We start from the raw sequence: 22,727 nt of genomic DNA on the forward strand, positions 1-22,727 counted from the left end.
ATCTTACATTCTCCGGGGCAGGCCGCGGATTCCAAGTCTAACGGCTGCAACCTCAGCTACCTCACCGACACGTATCCGCGAGACTGTCCTCCGGCCTGCATCAGACAAAGATGTCATAGAATCAACTACACCGCGCGGAAACAGGCTTTCTGCAGCTTTCTTGAAACTACCAAACATCCAGAGATTTACCTATCCAGTAGACTAGCTTTTCCTACAGAAGCTCATTCGCAAACTATACAGCAATTCAAGCTGTGCTGGTTTTACACGTGTTGGAGCAAGGTTTTGTGAAATTTGAAAAGAACCCAAAAAGTGGCAGCTGAGAAGGGCTTCTTTTCAGAGAAAAAAGCCACGGTATTCCCTTTTTCGTCCTTGCTTCTTCCATTTTCGGCACACCTGACATGGCCGCGTCGACGGAGGTGCGGCAGCCCTCGACAGCGTAGACAAGCTGCCAAGGCAAGGCGGCCACGCGGCGAATCGGGAGGGGAGCCACTGTCCGAAGTTACGTGCATGCGGCTCTTGTCCCTTTCGTAAGACCAGACGTATCACACGTTGAGGCAGATACGGGCTAAGGAGTCCTCCGCGGGCGGAGGCAGTAGCCAGCCAGGACGCCAACATCGACGGGAGAGCAACTTCAAGTAACGGACTAACCAAATACTTCTTGTCTCGAGTTGCGTTCAAGAAACCAAGACTCTCGGTGGCATTTTGAGCAAAGTTCACAGTGAGTCAACGGTATGAGCAACATTGATCTAATTAGGTGGTGAAGCCTTGAAGCGTTGGCAGCGGGCGAGCTTCGTCTATTTACTCCCTCGCATGTCTTTATAAGCCATAACGACTAGCTTCAGGAGGTAACTTGCATATTGCGCCATATTGAAAGCATTTAAGGCTTCTTCTATATTACACGCCTTGTCTAAGGCCACCACTGAAGTACGATCAAATACATTACGCCGGAACTGATGATGACCCGAAAAAAACCTTAGCCGCCACTTTTCCAAATTGCATCGTCCCTACCGTATCCGCTTGTAGTGTCCGTGTCGTTGCTCTTCCCGCAGGCTGTCCTCCTGGCTCGGCAAAGGGGCTCGTCGACGGCCGTTGTCACTGTTCTTATCCAAGCCCATGGGAATAGGAGGCGGGGGAATCGGCAAGCCGCCCGCCCCGGGCGGCGGTATGAGACCTGGCGGTAGCTGGCCCGGGAGCGGGAGGGGCATGCCCGCCTTCTTCATCATTTCGAGCAGCTGCATCGGGTTCGGGGGGTTGTTGGAGTCGAAGCCCGGCAGAGGCGGCGGGGGAGCGCCGTTCATGCCTGGCATGGGGAAAAGAGGCGGCGGGAACTGGCCGGGCGGGGGGACAAGGCCGTTTGCGCCGACACCTGGGATCAGAGGAGGCGGCGGCACGGCCGACCCTATTCCAGGCACCATGCTGCCGCCGCCAAGCGGGAGACCGGGAATGCCAGGCAAGGAAAGCCCGCCAGCGCCGTTGGCAGGCCGTTGCGCATCCTGGTCGACGAGCGCGTCCATCTCATCTTCAATCTCTTGCTGCTCTTCTTCTTGCCGCTGCCGACGGTAGCCGCGGCGGTCCCATGTGCCTTGCACCTCCGCCGCCGCTTCACCGATGTGGTAGCGATCTTGGAAGACGTCCGTGTCGCCGGGGCGCGCACGTGTCCAAAAGCGCGTGATTCTGTCGTTGGAGCCGGATGCCAAGACATGGCCTAGCGGGTGCCAATCGAGCGACCAGATCGCGTAGTCATGCGCAAACGAGAGTTTGTGAGTTGGCCAGATGGACTGTGCCGGAGTTGTCGTCGGGTCCGGGCTGTCGTAGGGCGCCACGGTGAGCTGCTGGCCTGCTGGCGTGTTGGGTGAGTCGAGCAGGTAGTGGAACAGTGAGCCATCCATGCCGCCAGTAGATAGCAAATTGGCGTGAACAGGATGCCATGCGACAGTGGAAATGTCTTTTTCATGGCCTTTGAGCAAACAAATGTCGCGCATCATGCGCAGGTCAAAAACACGCGCCGTCTGGTCTCGTGCAGAAGTGGCCAAGCAGCTACCCCGTACTCTTTCAAACAGAACTTTGGTAATCGTACTCTTGTGTCCATGTAGAGTGGTCAAACAACGACCTGTCCTCGGATCCCATAGCTTAACTAGATGGTCCTTGGAACCCGAAACCAGGAGACCCTTTGTCGGATGCCAGTCGACTGACTTGGCATCCCAGCCGTGTCCTTCCAGCTTTGTCTCCATCGATCCCAAAGCGAAGTCAAACACTTTCAAGGTAGAGTCGTCGGACGCTGTGACAAACTTGGCGTCGTTGGGGCTGAATGCCAGATCGCGAATCGGATCCGAGTGAGCATTGATGCTCTGGACGTTGTTGAAATTGGGCTGCCAGTATTTGATGAGTCCATCGTGGTCACCAGACACGAGCCAGTCATCACTGTGAGAGTATTCTAGCGCGCGAATTGCCGAGTCGTGTGCCTGCATGATCGTCTCAAAGTTGAAGCCGGTGCCGTTCCATAGTGTAAATTCACCACTGGTCGAGGCGGTGAGAAGTCGACGGCCTTCTGGCGTCCATCGAACCACGTTGACAGGATGTTTGATCTTGTTCAGGGACGAGTGTAGATGTTTGGCTGGAATGGTGTCTGCCGGATTCGTCGGCCTTGCGACAGGTGGCAGCATCTGGCCCTCGGTTAGCGCAGCGCCCAGTATATATCCCAGACCGTTTACAAACATCAATAATGTAGCTTGGGCTAGGTCTCTCAGCTTCGCCAATGTATGAGCCCTTATAGTTGGGTACTCTATTGCGCTGCCAGTGAATTATGGTTGAGCTGAAGTCGGTCACAGGTCCTGCGAGGTGTCAGCTGGAGCTCATAGTCAGTCCCCGCCATGGGTCTGGCCTTCTGCCATAGACGGCAGATTATGACGCAACTATGCACATACGTCGACCTCTAACTTTGACGAATCCTCCATCCTGTCCTTGACCGCCGCCGCCGCGATCATTGTAGTCTCCGCGAGGCTCGTAGGCCATGCTGCCAGGTTCAGGGCCCGCCTGGTCGTGCGATTAGCGCTGGAGGCTGTGACACATGCGCCTATGATGTAGCCGAGTGATGTGAAGCGGAAAAGCTTTATAGAACCGGACGATTTTGTTTGAGTATTAAACGGCCCAGGTTTATCTTTAATAAGATGGTTTGAGGTGTTGTTTGATGTCTCCCGGCGCGCTGAAGCTCGCTGCGCATTGCCTACGCTAATTTGGCGGGCTCCAGGTTTTTGGCGCTGAATCACATGATGGGAGATGCTTAGTCATACCAAATGGTACCAACCGGGACTTGCCTCGGAGCGTTTTCAATCGTATGAAATTTGGCTAAAATTTGGGAAAATGAAAGTAAGAGAATGAATGTGCCTGAGAAAATCCAGGCGAAAGGTTTGGCTCCCTTTGCCGGGTAGGTTTTACAGTTTTTACCAGGTTAACAAGCCTTGAAAGGCAATCAGATTACTGTTCAACACTGGGGGAAACAATAAATAGGTAGGGCAAACGTTCGAATGAGGCAGCAGGGTTAAGTATGTCACGACATAAAATTCCCGAGCGGGTGACAAACTTTGGTTCAATTCTGGTTTAGGTTATAATTTTTTGGTATGTTTCAATTAATAATTATTCAGTTATACATGACGTATTAAGGTTATCAGGTCAACGCAAACAAGTTTGAACACTGAGCGGTACCACTTAAGAAGAGATCTCGATGATGGCAGGGCCAGCAGCGATGGTGTCGTCGTTGACAGCGTCCTTGCAGCTGGTAAGAACAGCGTAAGTCTGGCCGGCGAAGCCTGCGGGGATGGTGACCTGGAAGCCACCGTCAACTGGCGTGGCGTCGGCGAAGACGGGGCCGGTGACGGCAATGAAGGCAGCGTAGATCTTGGTGTCGCTGCTGGCGCCCTGGAGCAGGTAGCCGGGGGTCTGTAGCACAATCGTGTCGCCAGACTTAATCGGCTGCGCGGTGTCGGCGGCGACGGCAACGGCAGGGAAGGCCTTGACGGGCAGCTTCGCGTTGGTATCGGGGCAGGACGTGATAAAAGCCGAAGCCAGGGAGTAGACCTCGTTGAAGGAGAGAGGGGTATCAAAAGGCTGGGGGAAGGGCTTCTGGTCGAGGCTGGCGCGGATGTACGCCGAGTGGCGCGACTCGATGGTCAGGATGGAGCCAGCTGCCGTGAGGTACGACTTGGACATGATGTCGGCGGCGGCGCCGAGGTAGGCGGACACACCAACACCCTCAAGGATGGAAGCGGTGGCAACAAAAGTCTTGACATCCTTGTAGCCAAACTCGTACGTGCAAGCAGCAACAGGGCTGGCGCCAGCGGCTGAGGAGGGTTAGTTAGTGGGTGTAGGTAGGGAAAAGGTCAAAGTAGATGCTTACCAGTGAGGCCCTTGGTCAGGAAGTCGACATGGGCAGCCTCATCGCTGGAGATGGTCTTGAAGTTGGCGTAAACCTTGGGGTCGAATCCGGCGTTCTGGAAGTCGGCCTCGGAGTACTTGGCGAGACCATCACGATAGAAGGTATCCTCGAGATGCTCCAGGGTCAGGGCATACTGGAGAATGTCGGCTGCTTCATGTTAGATCTCGCTTCTGAGTTTTCCACCTCGTGCAAAGTTTCTTACCATCAGTGATGCCAGCACGCTTCTCAATGGTAGGAGCGGCAGAGACAAAGCCGGCAGCAACAACGGCCGCAATGGTAGCTTGAGAGAAATGCATTGTGATAGGTGCTGATGACTGTACAATGATATCAAATGGCTGTGTGTATAGGAGTGAGAGGAGGAGAAGGAAGGCGCGTTACAAGCCGGCTGGCAGCATGCTTTTATTGTTCCGTCTGTCGCGTCCGGCTGCCACAAGCTGGCACCAAGCCGCATCTGGGACGGAAAGAATGCTCCAGAGCACAGGACTAGTCTTACATCGGCATGTTTCTCAACCGGCCATGACTCCATGACATTGACCAGTACAAGGAGAAGAACACATTGGCCCGTTTTAGCGTTGGTGCCTCCAGGCCATGTTCCGAAGCTTTCGTCATGGAGGGCAGCTCAGCACGCACTAACAACAACAAGCTTGTTACTAATAGCAACAAGCTTGTTCACTAAAAGGCAATTTCCGCCATGTATACCGAGAACTTTGATTCCAAAACAAACCCTGGCGTGCTGCCCAGGTCGCACGGATGCACGGCGTGCCGGTCAAGCGTGTCATTCTTTGGGGTTGGCACGTTGGTAGTTTACGTTTATCTGATGGTAACTAACTGCCTAACTCTTAGTATCCGGCTAGCCTTGCGGTGGCGGCCTCGCTCGGCACCTCGACCAGCCGGCGACGCCCATTTCCCAAAGCGGTAACTAGCCTGATCGATCGCGCTGAACCTCCTCCCCAAATAGTAATCCTGTCCGTCGGCAGAATCTATGACAGGACGGAAGAATCTGATCTCATACATAACTAACTAGTTTACCTTGGAGAGACAGGCGATGCCATGTTTGTTTCATCGCCGAAACGAAGCATCCATACCGGCTCAATGCTTCAGCACTTGTTACCAGCAACCAGTGGATCGCCCTGCGACGCGGGACGCATGCGCCTCTAGCCAGGCACATTGATATAGCGTAGGATTTTCAAGATGTGTCTAATTAAACGAAACGAAACACGGCTAGCTAGCTGTAGTTGCAGGGCGTGCCGTGCAGCAACAGATCTCGCTAAGAATGGTGGCAACCGCTAGCCTGCCTCGCGCCCCATTGTTGCCAGCTCGGAACCGCGGGCATCCGGGGAAGGAATAAAATAGCCCAGAGACGACGTATAGTATTTGATACACTATTATGGGGGAAAGGTTGTTGTCGGATTTGCGTTCGGGTTTGGGAACGTCCGCGCGGGGCGAAGCGAGCGACATTTGCTTTGCTCACACGGACAGTCGCCAACGGAAGGCATGTATCCCTGGCTAGCCTCAACACCATTTCATATATGCCGGACAAACAGACGGAGCTAGTACCCCATTCTAACCCGAGGTTACTTTGTCCATGACGAGCGGCGACTGACTCGATGCGGACCAAGCTGGTTGCTGTAAACTACTACTACCCTTATGCCCGCTGTTTTCCTCTTCCAAAGGTTCACATACCGCTCATTATTACATCCTTACGCAGTGTTTATCCTCATTTTTCAGTCCTCCTCCGTTGAACTATTCTTGAACACCGTCACTATGAAGTTCATTGCTATCGTTGCCTCCCTGGCCTGTAAGTTGGCTCCCTTGCTTGGCCAGTCAATCAGTCTTTCCGAATTGCTCTTACTTACACAATGAACTTGAACAGCCGTCTCCGTTGCCGCCAACGTGTCTACAACTGTGACATGCCCTGACTGCAAGACGCCCTCCTCAACCAACGACGTTGTCACTCGCTCGCCTCTCCCTACCACCAGCTGCGATTCGCCCTCCCTCACCGTTGTTAAGACCGGCAGTGCTCAGAGCACCGGCGGCGTGAGCACCGGCGGCAACAACCCCGGCGGCAACAATCCCGGTACGTCTGGTAGCCAGACCAACCCTACTAGTGTCCCCGTCACTGGCGGTGCAGCCCGTATTGCCGGCAGCGCCGTGGCCGCTGTCGTGGCTTTTGCTGTTCTGCTGTAAATAGCGGCACCCTTGACGATCACCGTACCCGACGGATCTCTCTGTGTATTATGGTCAATACTTGAGTTGGAGGCCTTGGAAATAGAGCTATAATACATAATAACCAATACACTATCCACATTTTCAAGTGAATACCAGTTCAACTTGAACATTCGAGAATTGGTGCGATGTGATTGTGAGAATAACAGCGGTTTGGTGAATTGCTACTGACTTCACCATGACTCAAAACGTAAACCACCTTTATTCCATTTAGTTTTGAGGCTTAATACACTTGGTACATTCACCCAGCCAAATATATATTAAATCTACGAGTCGTAAAAATGATTGGTCGCATGAGAAGTGTTGCTGACATGGCGAAACACGCACCCCAGGGTAGCTGACCACACTAGCTAGCTGCCACCAACCATATATCCCAATTACTTCAATTGTCTCTGTTAGATTCCGGTTGTTGGTAATGGTCGGTGGCGCAGCCAAAAGAGACATGTTGGCTAGACGGCAGAGCTTTTAAAGAGACCTGCAACTACTTTTTTGACGTTTCAAGTAAAGCAATACGGCTATAGAAGACAGTGATGGGCAACCGCTTGGAGTGTTGCTTGATCTGACAGTCTTAAATACATGACTTCGCATGCAAGAGATGAAAGAGAATAATTATTCCACAGAATTCTATTTTGAGCCGTGGTGGTCAATACCCTCGTCAAGACACCCCCAGCTGCGTCATAAATCACGTGGATCCAATCACTCCCAACGACGGAGCCAATTTGCACCACGTCACCGCTTGACGATGAACCCAACCAGTTCTCGTGAAAAGGGGCAAAAAAGCCTGCAGCCGGCCGCCATTCCCCAAATACGCGCCTTTGCAAAATGGAGTGGCTGAGGGCAGCGGCGGCGTACCTGTGGAATTTCCGCTACCTCCCTCTGAAATACAGATGGCCACTGATCAAGCTCCGACGCCGCCTGCTGCCATCCCAGTCGCCGCTCGGCCTGCGCCGCTCCCTCCGCTACGCGCGCGCCCTTCAGTATCCTGCACCCGCGAGCCCGGCCCTCTTCGTCCTCGGCCTCTTGTGGCCGTTTCCAACGTGGCAGTTTGCTGCCACGCTTCCGCTGCCACCGCGGCGCATCGCCGCGGACCCGAAATCGGTGGACCGACGCGCGCACGACCTACAGCTCCTACGCATCATGCCTCTGTGGCGCCACCGCGACACGCCGCTGCGGGCACTGTACCGCATCTACGAGGCCGTCTGCGCGCGGGACGGAGATCTCATCGCGTCCGAGACGCAGTACTTTTGGGGTCAAACGAATTGGGCAACAGCCGACATCCCAGATCCCAGGTGCGCAGACGAGGAGCAATACGCCGTCCTGGCGGCCACGGCGGAAACTCTTGTCGAATGCTTCAACTGGAGAATACAGCTGGGACTGCGGCGCGACGACCCTCTATTTATAAAACTTTACAAGGAGCCACTTCCCGCTTCTCCTGAAGCGTATCCATCATGGACATCGACGGCAGGACCACTCCCGAAGAAATTGTTACTTGGTGCAAGAAGTGCTTATGTGGAAAGTCCATTTCACCGGCGCAACATTTTCATAGCTACCGGCGACTTTTACTCTGTATAATTGTACCTTGCCCGACAGCAATATCCGTATCACTAACGGCGACTCACTTTTGTTTGACTAGATAGCAGATAGTTGTTCTTTTAATATTTCGTGGTCCGTTGTGCGATTCCCGCTTGTTTACTTCTCCGTTATGCCAACATTTCCGTACGTTTCTTCATAGAATTTCGCGACCTCCCGGATAGCACCATCCGTGGGCGCAACGTCAAAGCCATTGTAATTCAACCCCCGCAGGAACTCAAACGTCAGCGGCGTAGCGTACTCATCTCGGCTTGCCATCAGCTTGATGATGGCGGCTGCATCTGGCGTGTCGACATTCTTCTCCCTTTGACGGTCTGTTGCATGGGCGACTCGCCGAATCTTGCGCTCCAGTGCCCAGTTAAGAAGTCCTGCGTATATGATCAGGTGATCCCCTTCGTAAATTGTAATGCCTTGCTGGATGGATTCTAGGAAGAGCGTTCGGCGCTTGTCCCGGCGGATGAATATGGCCAGCTGCTGGTTAAGCCAGCCCTGGTAGAAGTTGACTGCAACGGCAGTGTCGGCAACAACTTTGGTCCATTCTGCCGCATATTCTTCATTTTCGGCCACTTGAGGGTCAAGTATGCAGTCAATATCCGTAGACGAATTTCGGTTGCCGCAAAGCAGGACCGCCAGGGAGCCGCCAACGGAAATGAGCCGAATGGGGGCCACGCTCATAAGCAATTCACTCTTTCCAATCTCTTCGTTCAGAGCATCAAGGCCTGCTTTGGAGGAACAGGTGAGAGCACATCAGTCATTCCTGTGCATACTGCATTGAGGTTGTTGCTCGTACCTTTTCGCATGCCCTCGCTCGTGAGGAGCCGCGTCGCCGACTCTCCATGTTCCATTATTACTTCCGGTTTTATTTGGAACAAACCTATCCGACTGGGCTCAGGATTTACTGGACAAACCACCCAGGTGAAGTGATGTTGATAGTCAGGACGAAGTGAGCGGGGAAACCCAACTTTAGGCATCACCGTGGCGCAACGATTCGTCCGAGGTGGGCAAGTCACGTTATCTCTCAGACTATTCGCACCTACTGTCAGGGTCAATAAGTTGTTTCGTGCTAACACCACTGACTACTCTCTCATAATTAAGGGATAACGGGATAGCCCGCGGCTATTCCAAGTCGTAGAAAGGCAAATTGGCTCTCCCGAGTCTCATACTTGGCTTTGGGAATTTTAATAGAAATGGCCGGAGATACCGACTTGGACACCGCTTCATCACGCAGTGAGCGAGGGAAGTGTTCTATGAAAATTTGTGCGATGCCGACAGTGCAGTGTTTATTGACGATCGAATCAGAGCCAAATCATCCATAGAATTGGGCTTTGTGTGGAAGTTGTTGGCTGAAAGGGCAATCAACTTGGACAACACTGAACGGAATTTATGTTGCTGTCGACAAAAAAGTGACGCTTTCGCGACATACAACCATGCCCCCTCCCTCTCTATTGGGCAGGCACATACACATATTGGGCACGTCTATTAACACTATTGGTAGGAAACAACATTTCCGCAGCTAAACACGGCTTACCACCAACGTCTGCTATTCTGGCTTGGGGGATCACTTCGTACGTTCTAATAGAGGGGCTAACTATACCGAAGTACTAAAGTAGTGCGCATAAGCGCTGTTGAGGGCGACATCTCGTAGATTTCGGCCCCTAGTATCCGTCCTTGAGTGGTTCGCACAATGCTGGCTAACCAGGCAACATTGCAATGGGAATTACTAAGCCTGACCAATGAGAAGAATCTATCGGGTTATGCATAAAGTTGCTAACTACATGTTTGCGAGTCGATTTTTGGGATACATCGATCTTGCTCTTGCCAAGCGCTGCAGCTGTGCGCGTGCGGAAACACGGAAGACACGCTCCGAAGACGACGTGATTTGAGAAGAAAATTTGTTGATGTGGTCGCCGTAGCCAGTTAGTAGTTGCCACGAAGCGGTCATCCCACTGCTCGGAATTGACAAATGGGTGCTATATGATTGAGCAATCGCGATTGTCTGCATGGCAACCAGGACATCAGCTTGCGAATACGCTGCCGGTCACTTGGCAAGACACGGTCGCATGCAAGAGAGTGTGCTACAGGACAAGGATTTTAGGGCGTTTAAATTGCTAGACACACGTATTGACAGCGAAAATCAAGGTGGCGACGAACAAGTGGTTGGCAATTGAGGGTGAGAGGGTGTGGATGGGATGGCGACGGTCGGCTTGGCCATCCGCATCCAACCAACTTAATAATAAGCAGACAAATCAATTGACGACCGAAAAAGCACAGCAGAGAAGACGTTACGGGTATGTACCGCCGAAGTCCCACCTGTTGTACATCGGAGGCACCGAGTCAGAGTCTTCCAGGGAGGGAGGAAAAGAAAGATTTTGAGTTTTGTCGCGAGTGGAGCGTAGCGCAAAAGGTTCCTGGGCATGCTGGGCTTTCTTGGCCATGATAGTCAGGCACTCAGGCTCCCCATTTTACTTAAAAAAAAACGCCGGCCGATGCGTGTCTGAGCCATTGAGTTTGCAGAGCGGCTAGTGGCGGGGGGGTTTCTTTTTGGTTGGGACTGCAGTTGAAGCAGGTGGCGTGGTGAGAAATCCTTCCCGTGGCCGGGCGGCTGTACCTTGCAGTAGAAGGGGGCGCCACCGTCCAACGTTGACAAGAGAGTATCTCGCGTGCTGCTGCATTTGTCCTGATCTTGATATTTCAAGGGGGCGGGGGCGGGAAACAAGTTTTTGACCAAGCCACAAGAAGCAGAAAAACCGGGCGACTCGTGCGCGCCATTGTTACAGACTGAGAGGATCGCGGGGGCCATTTACCCTTTGGAGATGACGATCGCGAGCGATGAACGGTCCATGACGAACCGTACACGTACCACCATTGGCTGGGCACTGGGCGCCGCCAAACATTCGACTTGGTTGAAGTGGGAGTGGGATGACCCACGGCCCTCCCTCATCCCCTCCGGCGGCTCAGCGGCATGTTGCATGCCGATCAAGTTTCGACGTGTGGCTAGTCGTGCCCATCCGCTACCAACATCTTATCTTGTCTTTTTGCTTTGTGTGCTTTGTCACTCTTGTTTGGTCTGCGTGGAGCGCGAAGGGGGGGTCGGGTCGCCTTGACGGTCCCTTCGCTACGTCCATTGATTGGACTTGACATGACAAGACGTGCGCCGATGCTCTTCTCCTTTTAATACCCAGTTTATTTGCAAAGTGTATATAGCCTGCTCCCTCGTCTGTGTTCCTTGCTCTTTCTCTGTTCCCTTCTTCCCCTCTTGATCCAAATCACACTCGTTCACACAGCCCCGTCAAAATGAAGTTCTTCACCATCGCTACCGCTCTGGCCAGTAAGCAGCCGTCAGCCGCCCCTTGCTACTGGACTCACTCAGTGCTAACATCAAATTCTCCTAGCTGTTGCCCTTGCTGCCGAGGTCGGCGCCCCTGTCTCGCAGATTGCCGACGGTCAGGTCCAGGTCGGCACCCAGCCCGCCGCCCAGCCTACTACCGCTCAGCCCCAGCCGTCGGTCCCTGCTGTGCCCTCCGTGCAGCCCTCCGTCCCCTCGGTCCAGTCCTCCGTCCAGCCTGAGCCGTCTGTTCAGCCCCAGACCTCCGCCCAGCCGGAGCATGCCAGCACCGTCAGCTGTGAGCCCGCGCCCGAGCCGGCATCGTCTAACCCGCTCCCCTCCGGCACCCCCATCAACCCCGGCGGCGGTGGCGTCGTCCCTGTCCCCAGCAGCGGCAGCACTGCGGTCCCCGTGCCCGGCCCCAGCAGCACCGGCACCGCCGTTCCTGTTCCCGCCCCCAGCGGTACTGCCCCCGTTCCCAGCGTGAGCAGCGGCGTGGCCACCGGCACTGGTGTCGTCCCCTCCGTCACCAGCACCGCTAGCGCCAACCCGACCACCAGCCAGCCCGTCACCGCTGGTGCCGGTCGTGTCGCTGGTGGCGCTGTCGCAGCTGTTGCCGTCGCTGTTGCTCTGCTGTAAATACCCTTGCGTCGATTGCGAAAAAGTCGGTCATTTCTAAGTAGCGGTGTTAAACCGCCTAGGATAGTGACTGGTTGTCTGCTGGGACGCTGTGCCCAGGGCAGGCTTTAATGATAATCAACGTGTACAAATATTTTTTCCCTTGACCACGGTGTATGCAGCGTGAAACCTTTGTGTAGTCCTCGTGATATTGCTAGATATGATAAGGTCTACTAGTCGTTGAACTACTATTTCCCAAACCTGTTGATACTCTAATACCATCTACCTACTGTTGTAGTCGCAGTGAGGACAAAGCATACCGACTGATCAGAGATACCCGCCAGACAGGACAAAGCCGGGTGTACCCGGTGCGCACCTGCTTCTTGCCCGATTTTCACATGTGCCTTGAGATGAAATTTTTTTCCGTGGACAATGATCGGTGACTCTATTTCAGCCTCGAGGAGATCGAGCTGTGGCGCGCCCGCCGAGGAGCCGCTAACGAGTGAAGGGACTAATAAAACAACTGGGATAGGAAGAAGACGCAAGGAAGGGCAAGGAAGAGACCCGCAGCTCCGGCGGTGCCAGATTGAGGTCGAGGGCCGTTGTGGCGGACGAGGCTGCAGGAGAGTGCATTGGAGCAGCAAGGAACGATAGAATGTGCAGACAAACACCTCATAGCAAGATCTAGAAATAGATTTTAAAAAAAAATAGCAGGATCAGGAATCACGATTAGTTAGCGATTCGCTTTGTTAATGGAAAATGTTTCACAATGCCTGCTCCAATCCGTCTGGAGATGCCCCCCCCTGTGTGTTCGGGGGGAGCGGGCCCAGGCCGGCGAGCGGGTCGTGGCGCGGGCTTTGGCGTGGCTGGGGTTGGCGTTTGGTGTGGTGAAGGCCAGTGACATGTCAGTGACGCGGCACACGCATCCAGGTGTCAAAGACGTTTTGTGGATTGGCGCAATGAGGGAGATAACAGATCAAGTACAAACTCATGAAGAATCAAAGATGCCTGTCACTACGAACAGAATCCTTTTCACGGCACCGCTACCATACTACAATGCATTGGGCGTCGCCGCCATCGCCATAGCGTCGTGCATACTAAGGCTCTACATAGTGGGTAGTGATAGCGATAGCTTCCAGCTTCCTGTCTGCACCAAAGAGCTTTTAGCTGCAGCACATTCTTTGCTAGCGCCGACAACCGACCGTTGTTCCCCTCCAAGCTTCCTTTGGTGGCCGCCACCAACGTTGCCGTCTCTTCCTTTTTCTCTCCCTTCAATTTTCCCTCTTCTTTTCTCCTTGCCATCGCCAAAGTCCTCCCTTCATCAATTCGTATCACCTTGACCCCCTCCGCCAAGTCATGTCCGACCGCACGACGACAGGTGTCGCCACGTCGCCGGCCACGACCAAGAAGCGCCGATCGAATAGCAAGGCCGCAAAGAAGACGCAGACGCAGACGCAGCAACTCCACGAGCAGCAGGAGCAGGAGCTGCCCGAGGCGCCGCCGCCCGCGACGCGCTCGCGCAAACCGACGTCCAAGTATCGCCATGTTGAGGCTACGCACTCGCTTGTCCGCCCATCCTGCTTGAGCCACGACTCCAACGTGTCGCCTAGCTTCCTGGGGTTCCGCAACCTCATGGTTATTGTCCTCGGTAAGTTGCTTGTTGGTCGCTTCGCGCCGTGTGTGCGCACCCATGACGGGCGGCGCATGTGTGACGTGACGTGAGACTGTATGCCCCTCACTAACGCCTCGTTTTGGTAGTGGTTGGCAATCTGCGATTAATGATTGAAAATATTCAAAAGGTACGCCGAAAGAAGAATCATACGACGTTTGTTCAATTGTGGCGGAATTCAGCTAACTTTTACCAGTACGGCGTCCTCATCTGCCTTAAATGTCACGACTTTCGCCGCCATGACGTCCTCGTCGGGCTCGGCCTCTTCTGCCTCATCCCCTGCCACCTCCTCGTCGCCTACCTCATCGAGCTCGCTGCCGCGCGTCAGGCGATCCGATCGCGCCGGCGCATGGTCGAAGGCGCGACGGGTCCGTCGGAGCGCGACCGCCGCAAGTTTCACAACATTTGGATCGTCGTTGCCTGGACGCACATGCTCAACATCACACTCGCCCTCGCCCTCACCACCTTTGTCGTCTACTTTCACGTCCACCACCCCTTCATGGGCACCATGGCCGAGACGCACGCCATCATTGTCTGGCTCAAGACCACCTCGTACGCCTTCACCAACCGCGACCTGCGTCATGCCTACCTCCACCCCGTCAAGGGCGAATCGGTTCCCGACTTCTACAAGGCCTGCCCGTATCCGGAGAACATCACTGTCAACAACATGACGTACTTTTGGTGGGCGCCCACGCTCGTCTATCAACCCGTGTACCCGCGTACCGACAAGATTCGCTGGATCTACGTTGCCAAGCGCCTTGGCGAGGTCTTTGGCCTGTCCGTCTTCATCTGGTTCGCCAGCGCGCAGTACGCGGCGCCGGTTCTGCGCAACTCGCTCGACAAGATTGCGTCGCTCGACTTCTTCTCCATCCTCGAGCGTCTGCTCAAGCTGTCGACGATTTCACTCGTCATCTGGCTGGCCGGCTTCTTCGCCATCTTCCAGTCCTTCCTCAACGCGCTGGCCGAGGTGACGCGCTTCGGCGACCGCTTCTTCTATGACGACTGGTGGAACAGCGAGAGTCTGGGGTCTTACTGGCGCACCTGGAACCGGCCCGTCTACACCTACTTCAAGCGACACGTCTACATGCCGCTGCTCGGCCGCGGCTGGAAGCCCTCGACGGCCAGCTTTGCCGTCTTCTTCGTCTCAGCGGTGCTGCACGAGGTTCTCGTCGGCGTCCCCACGCACAACATCATTGGCGTCGCGTTCTTTGGCATGTTCTTGCAGTTGCCCCTAATTGCCCTAACAGCGCCTCTGGAAAAGAGGAAGATGGGTAACGGCGGCAAGGTGCTAGGCAATGCCATTTTCTGGGTGTCTTTTACCATCTTCGGGCAGCCGTTTGCCGCGCTCATGTACTTTTATGCCTGGCAGGCCAAGTACGGAAGTGTTAGCCGCCAGCCCATGCCATCTGGGACAAAATAGCCTACTTGTGAACAAATGACTGCTCTTTATTCTCCGCTAGATAAATGAGGCGCCTTTTCGCCAGAGTACAGTATCCAATACCAGTCTGTGCTTCGGCTTTTGCCATTTTCATCACCATACAGAATTTGTTATTCCTTTTCGCCCGTGCCCGCGCCTGGCCTAGATAAATGGCATCCACGTACCGACTCGCTTACGATACTGCACGTAGTCATCCTGAAAGAATTCGACAAGCTTGGCCTCCTCGACGCGGACCCTCTGGCTAAAAAAGTACCATAGCACCGCGGCGTAGGCGAAGAAGCATACCACGTTGCCCAGGACAAGCTGCGTCCCCAGGCCCCAGTAGAAGAAGCCAAAGTAGCTTGGGTGTCGCAGCCAGGCGTAAACGCCCGTGGTGACGAGGGTGTGCGAGTCTGCCTTTTGCCACTGGATCTGGTGGTTGAAGCTGGCCCCAGCGCGCAGCATGGCCGCCGAGCGCACCAGCTGACCCAACGCGACCAGCACCAGTCCGAGAGCGAGGCAAAGGCTGCCGAGCCCCCAGCTACGACGCGGGAAGACGACGGAGACGACGAGGCATTCGGCAAACGCGGCGGCGTGGGCGATGGCGTAGGCGGGCCAGTTGGCTGTCAGCAGGAAGCTGTCGGTCGTCGCGACGAGCGTATTACGGCGCGCGGTAACCCAGAACTCGAGGAAGTGAAATGTCGACAGAGCCAGCAGGAAAAATGGCGCGCGCCAGACGGGCGAGTTGGAGAAGAGGAGCGTCAGGATCGTGAGAAGCAGTGCGGAGGACGCGGCGGCGCCAAGGCAAAAGGCGCGCAGGGCAATGCCGGCGAGGGACCGCGGCTGCCCGGGGAACAATTCGGCGGCGAAGGGGAGAGGACGTGGAGGGTCGTCGTCAAAGTCGGTGTCGGACATGTTGCCGTGCGTGGAGGAGGCGGGTTGTCGACGACGCTGCGGCGGTTGAAAGCTGGCCATGGCAGAAGACGGGGGGGGTGACTTGGTTTATCGGTTCATTGCTGCCAGAGAAGTTCCAGAAGAGGGATGGATGATCTTCTAGTTAAATTGCAAGGAATGAGGCGACGGTGGGATCATGGAGAGCCAGCGTTGGCAAAAAAGGCTTGTTTGCTGATGATGAGCTTTGGTGGGGCGTGTAACGCCTCGCGCCGTTGCAAGCTCAAGAACAATAGCTTCACTGTTACTGTGGTGGGTCGTGGCGGTTTGCACGTCGGCGTGAATCGCATGCCATCTCCAGTCGTGGGACAAACTCAATTTTATATTATTTCTACATGTCGAGTTTGGCTGATCGAGTCTCGTTGGACGTCAATGAGGTTATCCAGCTATGATGACCTCTTCCCGGGTAGGTGGCGGCTCGTCACCACTGATTAAGATCTCTGGTCAGACAGCATCGAGCTGTGCACAGATTAGCAGGGCTACAAGGACTGCAGGTCAACCGATGTTAGTACCTTTTGACCAGTATTGTGTTTTTTTTTAATCTTGGTATTTTGGGTAATTCCGCGCTGCGGTCGCCTTCTCTGTCCTGCATATGCAGGCAGCCTCTAATAAGGTACCACCCATTTACCGTTGGCTTGAATGTGCCCAGGCAAGGTGTCCTGCATTTCGCGAATGTATTTCACGTTTGCTGAAGATAGGCGGTACTCGGAGGACAGTCGACAGTAGAACATAATGTACCTTTGCATCGAATGCAGCCATCATTGAGGATTTGTTTTTTGCATGTGATATATTTTTTGGTGCCGTGTCCTTTTGTTACCCTACACTAGCAACAACTAGTTACCACGCCGGAGTTTTGAGGAACATCATTTGCAATGAGGGGACGGAACACGGCAACTCAATAAAAATACAACGTTGGTTTGATATTGTCAGAAACTGCTCCAGTGGCCCTAATTATACCCTTAATGGACGCTCATGTAGCATCATATGTCGTAAATGGTCTCGTTGCACCGATTATCGCCTGCAGTCAAACACCCCCATCACACTGCTTTTCTACAGCGCGCCTTGGATTGTAAACGAGGAGATCAGGAGAATGAGCAGACAGATGAAGCCCCATATGCACGGGATCCAGGTGTTCATCTCGTAGTTGCCCGAATGGTACACGGCCCCGACTCTGTTTGCCAAGTTAGCCTCGTCCGCGCCGAAGTTCACCAAAAGCCACAGTTCGAAGTATCATATAAGGGACTCTAACGCACATTAGTCCGACTATGCTACCCGAAAGCACCGCCTCCACACCGGCGACGCTTAGATACACAATAGGCGCGAGCCATAGTAGCTTCCACGAGCGACGCTTGAAGCCGTGCGTTATGAACGCCACTATCACCGCGCCCATGTGGAACACGGCGTAGACAATGACGGTCCATACGACCGTGAAGCGCCAGACGTCGCCAATGTGGTAGAGGGTGTAGATCTTGTTGCTCGTCTCGTCCGAGAGGGTGTGCACGTTGAGCGAAGGAAACGGCGGCGTCCTGTAGTTGGGCGGGGACTCCGGCATGGCGGCGACCGCTGCGGCTGCGGCTGCGACGGCCTGTGATGACAAGCCTCGGTGACAGTCGTCGTTCAAGTCATGGCTGATGCATCATCAGTGATGAATGCTTCAGCATCGGGCGTCTGGTTTCAAACGGTTGGGGGTGGGTCTGGCAAGCGTCTTGCGGCCAGTGGGTCTCACAGACCTCGGTACCCGCCAATGCCAGGCCGCGGGACCCCGAACGGCTATCTCGAATGTGCATCCTCTACAAACCAAAAACTTGACGAGAATATCATCAGTTTTCCCGAGCCCGGCATTGCGCCACACACCCGAAACCATGCCTGCCGACCGGCTTCTCAATACGCTCCTGCAGCACTACCAGGACGTGCACGACGAACCCAAGTCGGAACAAATTCTCGGCACCACCGTCCACCTGCTCACTCATCTCTCCAACCCGCTTAATCTCGGCGTCCTCACCTCTCAGCTACTCACAGCGCCCGCCATCTGGCAGCGGCCCGGCTTCGACTTATCACACGCATTGCGCGTTGTCAGCATCTACAACACCGCTGCCCTCCGCGTCAGCCGGGACGCCGCTGAAGCCCTCGAGAGGAAGAACAAGTCCGACGGTTTCGTGCGCCCCCCGGCGGGACAGGATCGCGAGAGCGGCGGTCTGAAGCCCGATGACTGGGCGCGCGCCGTTGTAAAGGGCGCCGATGACCGCTCCGAGCGCTGGCAGCATTTGCTCGTGCTGACGGGCGTGCTTATAGGCTTTGAGGGCAACGACCGCCGCACGCTGTCTCGCGGCCTGCGCAGCACCCTGCAGCAGGCCGTCGTCGTAGCGGCCAACTTGGCGCTACAGTCGCACGCCGACGACGGCCCGATCGCCGAGGCTGCCATCGTCATGGCCCTCAACTACGCCTTCCCACTGTTGTCGGAGTACCATCAGGCACAGCTCGACTGCGACGTGCTGTTGCCCGTCCTGCTCTGGGCCATGCTGCGCGAGGGCTGCAACGACGGCCTCTTTCTGCAGGAGATTGCGCGCGACGTGACCCAGGCCGTCGGCGGCGCCGGCGCGTGTAGCTGGCCGCAGCACGCGCCCTCCTTTGCCGTACTCGTCGAGATGGACCGGCGACCCGTCATGAGCAACATGGGACCCCTGGCAAAAATGGCGGCCTTTGCAGCGACACACACTACGGACACCAACATTGTGCTGCAGGCCCAGGATGACCTGGTTCTGTTCTCTCACAAGCTGCTCGACGCCTGGGCCAAGAACCGCCTCAGTAGCGTTGAGTTCGGCCTAGCGAGCGCCGCGCTCACCCCTGAGACACTACAGGCAACCTGGCCGGTCCTCTGGCAGGTCCTACGGAAAGTCATGTTTGGCATCGTGGCCACGTTGCAAGCCATTGTATCGCGGAGCCTTCTCGACCGGCAAATGCTGCACGAAGCAGTCGCCCCGGTCATCGTGGCCAAGTCGCTGCAAATACTGCGCAACATTTCCTTTATATCCTCGGTCAACGGCAACGACTCGTTTCAAGTGTACACATTCACATATCTCACGTCGCTTGACGTCATCTGCAGGAGCGGTGCGGCCTGCGAAAACTTCTTGGCCGACTTTCGACCCGCAGAAGGCCTTTCAGTGCCGTCGGCGCACCTGCAAAGGACGCTGGACCTCTACTACCTCAATGTCGCAGAGCATATGCCTCTTTCTCTTACGACAGAAGCGGCTGATGCTCTTATCATTAAGCCAGCAACATTGTACCTGGGCTTTGACGGCGCGGCGTCTCCGACCATGCTCCAAATATTCGAGTCCGCCCACAGCGCCGTCCTGTCAGTACTCTCGTGTCCCCAACACAGTGCGCTCACAATCCAGCTCGCGCCATTTTACATTGTGAAGCTTTTCGAGTCGTTCCCGGTCCGGATCTCGCCGCGGCAGTTCCGCGTGGCCTTCAAGACAGTCATGCAGATGGTGTCGCCGCCCTTTGCGATCGCGGCGCAGGAGCCCCTGCTCGGCGAGACGTTGCTCGAGATGCTGCTCGGCGCCATCACCACTGCATCCACCTTGCCATTGGCCCCTGACGAGACGGCGCAGGCGGCCTCAGCCGAGAGTGGCGAGACCTTGCAGTCGGCACAGAGCGCGCTCGTGCTGGCCCTCATCGACGCCCTGCCGTTTCTGCCGCTGCCGCTTGTGGAGGAGTGGATGACGGTCGCTGCGCAGACGCTCAACGAGATTGTGGACCCCAGGGTGCGCAGGCCCGTTATGGAGCGTTTCTGGGACATTCTCATCAACGGCGAGATGGACGTGGAGCGGTCCGCGATTGGCGTTGCATGGTGGGGAACCAAGGGTGGACGGGAGTTGGTGCTCTCTGGAGAAGCCAGGCCCGCGGAGCTGCCTATGATGAGCGGTGCGCTCATGCCAGCGGAGAGCAAGCTTTAAGATATTTGGTGTAGATTTACTTGTTGTAAAGACATGTACGATAGATAGATGGGAAGGCGTAATGCAGCGAATATACCATGGTGATACCGTACGCGCCCTCTCACACGCCATCTTCTGCGAGGGCCTCTTCCGTTCTACCTAGTCTCCGAGCCGTAGTACAAGAAAGGAGGCAAAACATGTTAGACGGGCAATTATTGCAGCGAAATGTTGCGCGGTGACTCGCAATCTCGGCGACAAGGGTTCTCGTCCGTAGCGAGCTAATGACGCCCGCGGGAGGGGATCAAGGAGGAACTGGAGGGGGCATCAGACGAACACATTAGCAGCCCGCCAAGCACGGTGCTAAAATCAGCCCTTATTAGGGAGCAGTATTGCAGCCGGGACGAGTTGGGATAAATCTTCTTCGGAGAGAGCGATGATGCATTTGCCAGCTGCATCCAAATCATCACCTCAAGGCAGTCAACGAGCATACGTCGTCTAGTAACACGTAATAGTGGCCGGACCCGGTCTTGCATGGATAGAGTGGACATGATATGAACCTTGGTTGGTTTCCTTGAGCCCGATGATGCAGGGAGGCAGAACCCATTTATTAGAAAATATGACCAAACCAGAAACTTGTTATGTAGGCACATAAATGTCCACATTAACGAGTTCATATCCGCACAGAGACGGAATACCGAGAGGTGGCATCCAAATAGCGCTTTTGCAATGCTTTGCGCCCCTTAACTGCAAATGCACTGGCATGACTGGACAAGTAATGAGGCGATGTGCTACTTATTCCCTCAGTGAAACCTCTATCAATGGCTCAACCCCCGCAATCGAGCCAAGAAACTGTGCCTCCATCTCTCCGTTCCCCAGGCATTGGTCGACAAGATGGCAACATGCAATGCATGTCACCCAACCAAGGCGTCGGAGCAGCGCATGTGCAGCAACCACCAACCATCCGCCGCGCCGAGTCCAGCTCCTCGCAGCTCCAGCCTCGGAGCCACGGAGCCAGTCGATCCCACAGCCACACCTGGCGTGCTGGCGACAGCTCGACATGGACTTGCACCTCAGGGGTTTGCGGGGCGGATAACAGTGTGCCCCAAGACCAGGCAAGGCGATTCCGGTTACCCCTCCTCACAAGAAGGAAGTAGGCTGGCTAAGGAGCGAGGCTGCAAGCCAATGAACTGCTTCGAGTTGCGCCATTGTCGAGCTAGTTGCGGAACTACTGGACCACGACTATATGGACAACAGGTGTGGGTGGCCGCTTCAATGCCCAGCTTGCCAGCTCGACAAGCTTCTTGCTGCGCCGCATGTCTCTCGCTAGCGCTGGTCTGATCCGCACCTAACCACAAGTTTGCCCCCTCATCAAACCCCTCTCTCTCTACAGGCTAGCTACCAGTATTCGTTAGTTGCTCAAACAGACAAGTCTCTCACATCGCAAGTCCTGGATGTGACCCAATGGAAGGGCTCCTCCCGGCTCGCGGCACAGGCGACCGCTCTAATGGACCGCCGTTCCAGACTTCCAGAGCGCACACCCCGTTCAAAGTTAGAGCTGCCTGATGGTGCGCGGCTACGGCCGTCGGGGGGTGAATGTAGGGAAAGCCCGCAAATCCGGAGCGGTGCTGGTTCCAAACAACCTGCTTCCGTCTCGGCCCCCCTGAGCTCTTCCTGGTTGGCCCCGAAAATATTCGTAGACGACACTGCACGGGCTATTACGGCATCGTCACTCACACACCCTCCCACTCTCTGGATGCCACTTGATGGTGGATTAGCCCGTGTCGGAAGCTTTCAGCTGTCCTAGGCGAATCGCAAACGTCATTCCCCATCGCCCATGGCGTGAGGGGTATGCGGTATGCTAGCATGTAGCTTGAAGCTTTCTCGGGATGAGGGAGAGAGAGCTCAGAAGTACCTTTGTAGCTTGTAGTATAAACCTGTGCTGCCCCGACGTTTCCTTCCCCTGGTTCCTGTGTCTTATTCGCTCATCTTGCACAATTCATCAACAATCTCTCTACTCAAAGATCCCTTCCACCACAATCACCATGTCTTACCGCGACAACGACGACAACGTAAGTGCAGCTCATCAGTGACAGTAATGCCACTGCTAACATCACGGGTGCAGACCACCGTACGTCATGAGACGTGGCTCTCATACTGTCTCATGGCCGCTGCTCATGAGTCAACTGACTAACACCATCACAGGACAGCTACGGCTCGTCTGGCAACAACTCCAGCAGCTATGGCTCGGGCAACAACAACTCTTCCAGCCGTCGCAACAACGACGACGACGACAGCTTCGGCTCGTCGGGCAACAACACCAGCTCGTATGGATCTTCTGGCAACACTGGCAACACCTCTAGCCGTCGCAATAACGACGACGACATCAGCTTCGGCTCGTCGGGCAACAACACCAGCTCGTATGGATCTTCTGGAAACACTGGAAACACCTCCAGCCGTCGCAACAACGACGATGACAGCTTTGGATCGTCTGGTGGCAACAACAACTCGAGCTCCTACGGCTCTGGTAACAACAGCTCCAGCCGTAACAACGACGACGATGG

At 55.1% G+C, this 22,727-nt stretch overlaps 10 protein-coding genes across 10 annotated transcripts; 5 read left to right on the plus strand and 5 right to left on the minus strand.

Annotated features, from left to right (window-relative positions):
* Positions 1–1,004: 1,004 nt before the first annotated feature.
* CCM_05023 (protein PFS2) lies at positions 1,005–3,012 on the minus strand (the record flags this gene model as incomplete). The annotated part of the gene is made up of 2 exons (XM_006670168.1): positions 1,005–2,782; positions 2,925–3,012. The coding sequence occupies 2 exons, from the start codon at positions 3,010–3,012 to the stop codon at positions 1,005–1,007; spliced, it is 1,866 nt and encodes a 621-aa protein (XP_006670231.1).
* A 693-nt stretch (positions 3,013–3,705) lies between these two features.
* CCM_05024 (Ferritin/ribonucleotide reductase-like protein) lies at positions 3,706–4,728 on the minus strand (the record flags this gene model as incomplete). The annotated part of the gene is made up of 3 exons (XM_006670169.1): positions 3,706–4,337; positions 4,394–4,579; positions 4,635–4,728. The coding sequence occupies 3 exons, from the start codon at positions 4,726–4,728 to the stop codon at positions 3,706–3,708; spliced, it is 912 nt and encodes a 303-aa protein (XP_006670232.1).
* Positions 4,729–6,079: 1,351 nt separating this feature from the next.
* Positions 6,080–6,619, plus strand: CCM_05025 (uncharacterized protein; the record flags this gene model as incomplete). The annotated part of the gene is made up of 2 exons (XM_006670170.1): positions 6,080–6,230; positions 6,306–6,619. 2 exons carry the CDS (start codon positions 6,080–6,082, stop codon positions 6,617–6,619), a joined length of 465 nt encoding a protein of 154 aa, XP_006670233.1.
* An 861-nt stretch (positions 6,620–7,480) lies between these two features.
* On the plus strand, positions 7,481–8,230 carry CCM_05026 (uncharacterized protein; the record flags this gene model as incomplete). The annotated part of the gene is made up of 1 exon (XM_006670171.1): positions 7,481–8,230. One exon carries the CDS (start codon positions 7,481–7,483, stop codon positions 8,228–8,230), a length of 750 nt encoding a protein of 249 aa, XP_006670234.1.
* A 117-nt stretch (positions 8,231–8,347) lies between these two features.
* CCM_05027 (uncharacterized protein) lies at positions 8,348–9,093 on the minus strand (the record flags this gene model as incomplete). The annotated part of the gene is made up of 2 exons (XM_006670172.1): positions 8,348–8,967; positions 9,039–9,093. The coding sequence occupies 2 exons, from the start codon at positions 9,091–9,093 to the stop codon at positions 8,348–8,350; spliced, it is 675 nt and encodes a 224-aa protein (XP_006670235.1).
* A 2,449-nt stretch (positions 9,094–11,542) lies between these two features.
* On the plus strand, positions 11,543–12,212 carry CCM_05028 (uncharacterized protein; the record flags this gene model as incomplete). The annotated part of the gene is made up of 2 exons (XM_006670173.1): positions 11,543–11,576; positions 11,641–12,212. The coding sequence occupies 2 exons, from the start codon at positions 11,543–11,545 to the stop codon at positions 12,210–12,212; spliced, it is 606 nt and encodes a 201-aa protein (XP_006670236.1).
* A 1,335-nt stretch (positions 12,213–13,547) lies between these two features.
* Positions 13,548–15,280, plus strand: CCM_05029 (diacylglycerol O-acyltransferase (DgaT), putative; the record flags this gene model as incomplete). The annotated part of the gene is made up of 3 exons (XM_006670174.1): positions 13,548–13,839; positions 13,950–13,990; positions 14,057–15,280. The coding sequence occupies 3 exons, from the start codon at positions 13,548–13,550 to the stop codon at positions 15,278–15,280; spliced, it is 1,557 nt and encodes a 518-aa protein (XP_006670237.1).
* Positions 15,281–15,439: 159 nt separating this feature from the next.
* CCM_05030 (protein-S-isoprenylcysteine O-methyltransferase) lies at positions 15,440–16,252 on the minus strand (the record flags this gene model as incomplete). The annotated part of the gene is made up of 1 exon (XM_006670175.1): positions 15,440–16,252. The coding sequence occupies one exon, from the start codon at positions 16,250–16,252 to the stop codon at positions 15,440–15,442; it is 813 nt and encodes a 270-aa protein (XP_006670238.1).
* Positions 16,253–17,278: 1,026 nt separating this feature from the next.
* CCM_05031 (uncharacterized protein) lies at positions 17,279–17,780 on the minus strand (the record flags this gene model as incomplete). The annotated part of the gene is made up of 2 exons (XM_006670176.1): positions 17,279–17,399; positions 17,482–17,780. 2 exons carry the CDS (start codon positions 17,778–17,780, stop codon positions 17,279–17,281), a joined length of 420 nt encoding a protein of 139 aa, XP_006670239.1.
* A 310-nt stretch (positions 17,781–18,090) lies between these two features.
* On the plus strand, positions 18,091–20,187 carry CCM_05032 (peroxisomal membrane protein Pex17; the record flags this gene model as incomplete). Its single annotated transcript, XM_006670177.1, has 1 exon — positions 18,091–20,187. One exon carries the CDS (start codon positions 18,091–18,093, stop codon positions 20,185–20,187), a length of 2,097 nt encoding a protein of 698 aa, XP_006670240.1.
* Between the last annotated feature and the right edge of the window lie 2,540 nt (positions 20,188–22,727).

Source organism: Cordyceps militaris (assembly GCF_000225605.1).
Source record: "Cordyceps militaris CM01 unplaced genomic scaffold CCM_S00003, whole genome shotgun sequence".
NCBI lineage: Eukaryota > Fungi > Ascomycota > Sordariomycetes > Hypocreales > Cordycipitaceae > Cordyceps > Cordyceps militaris.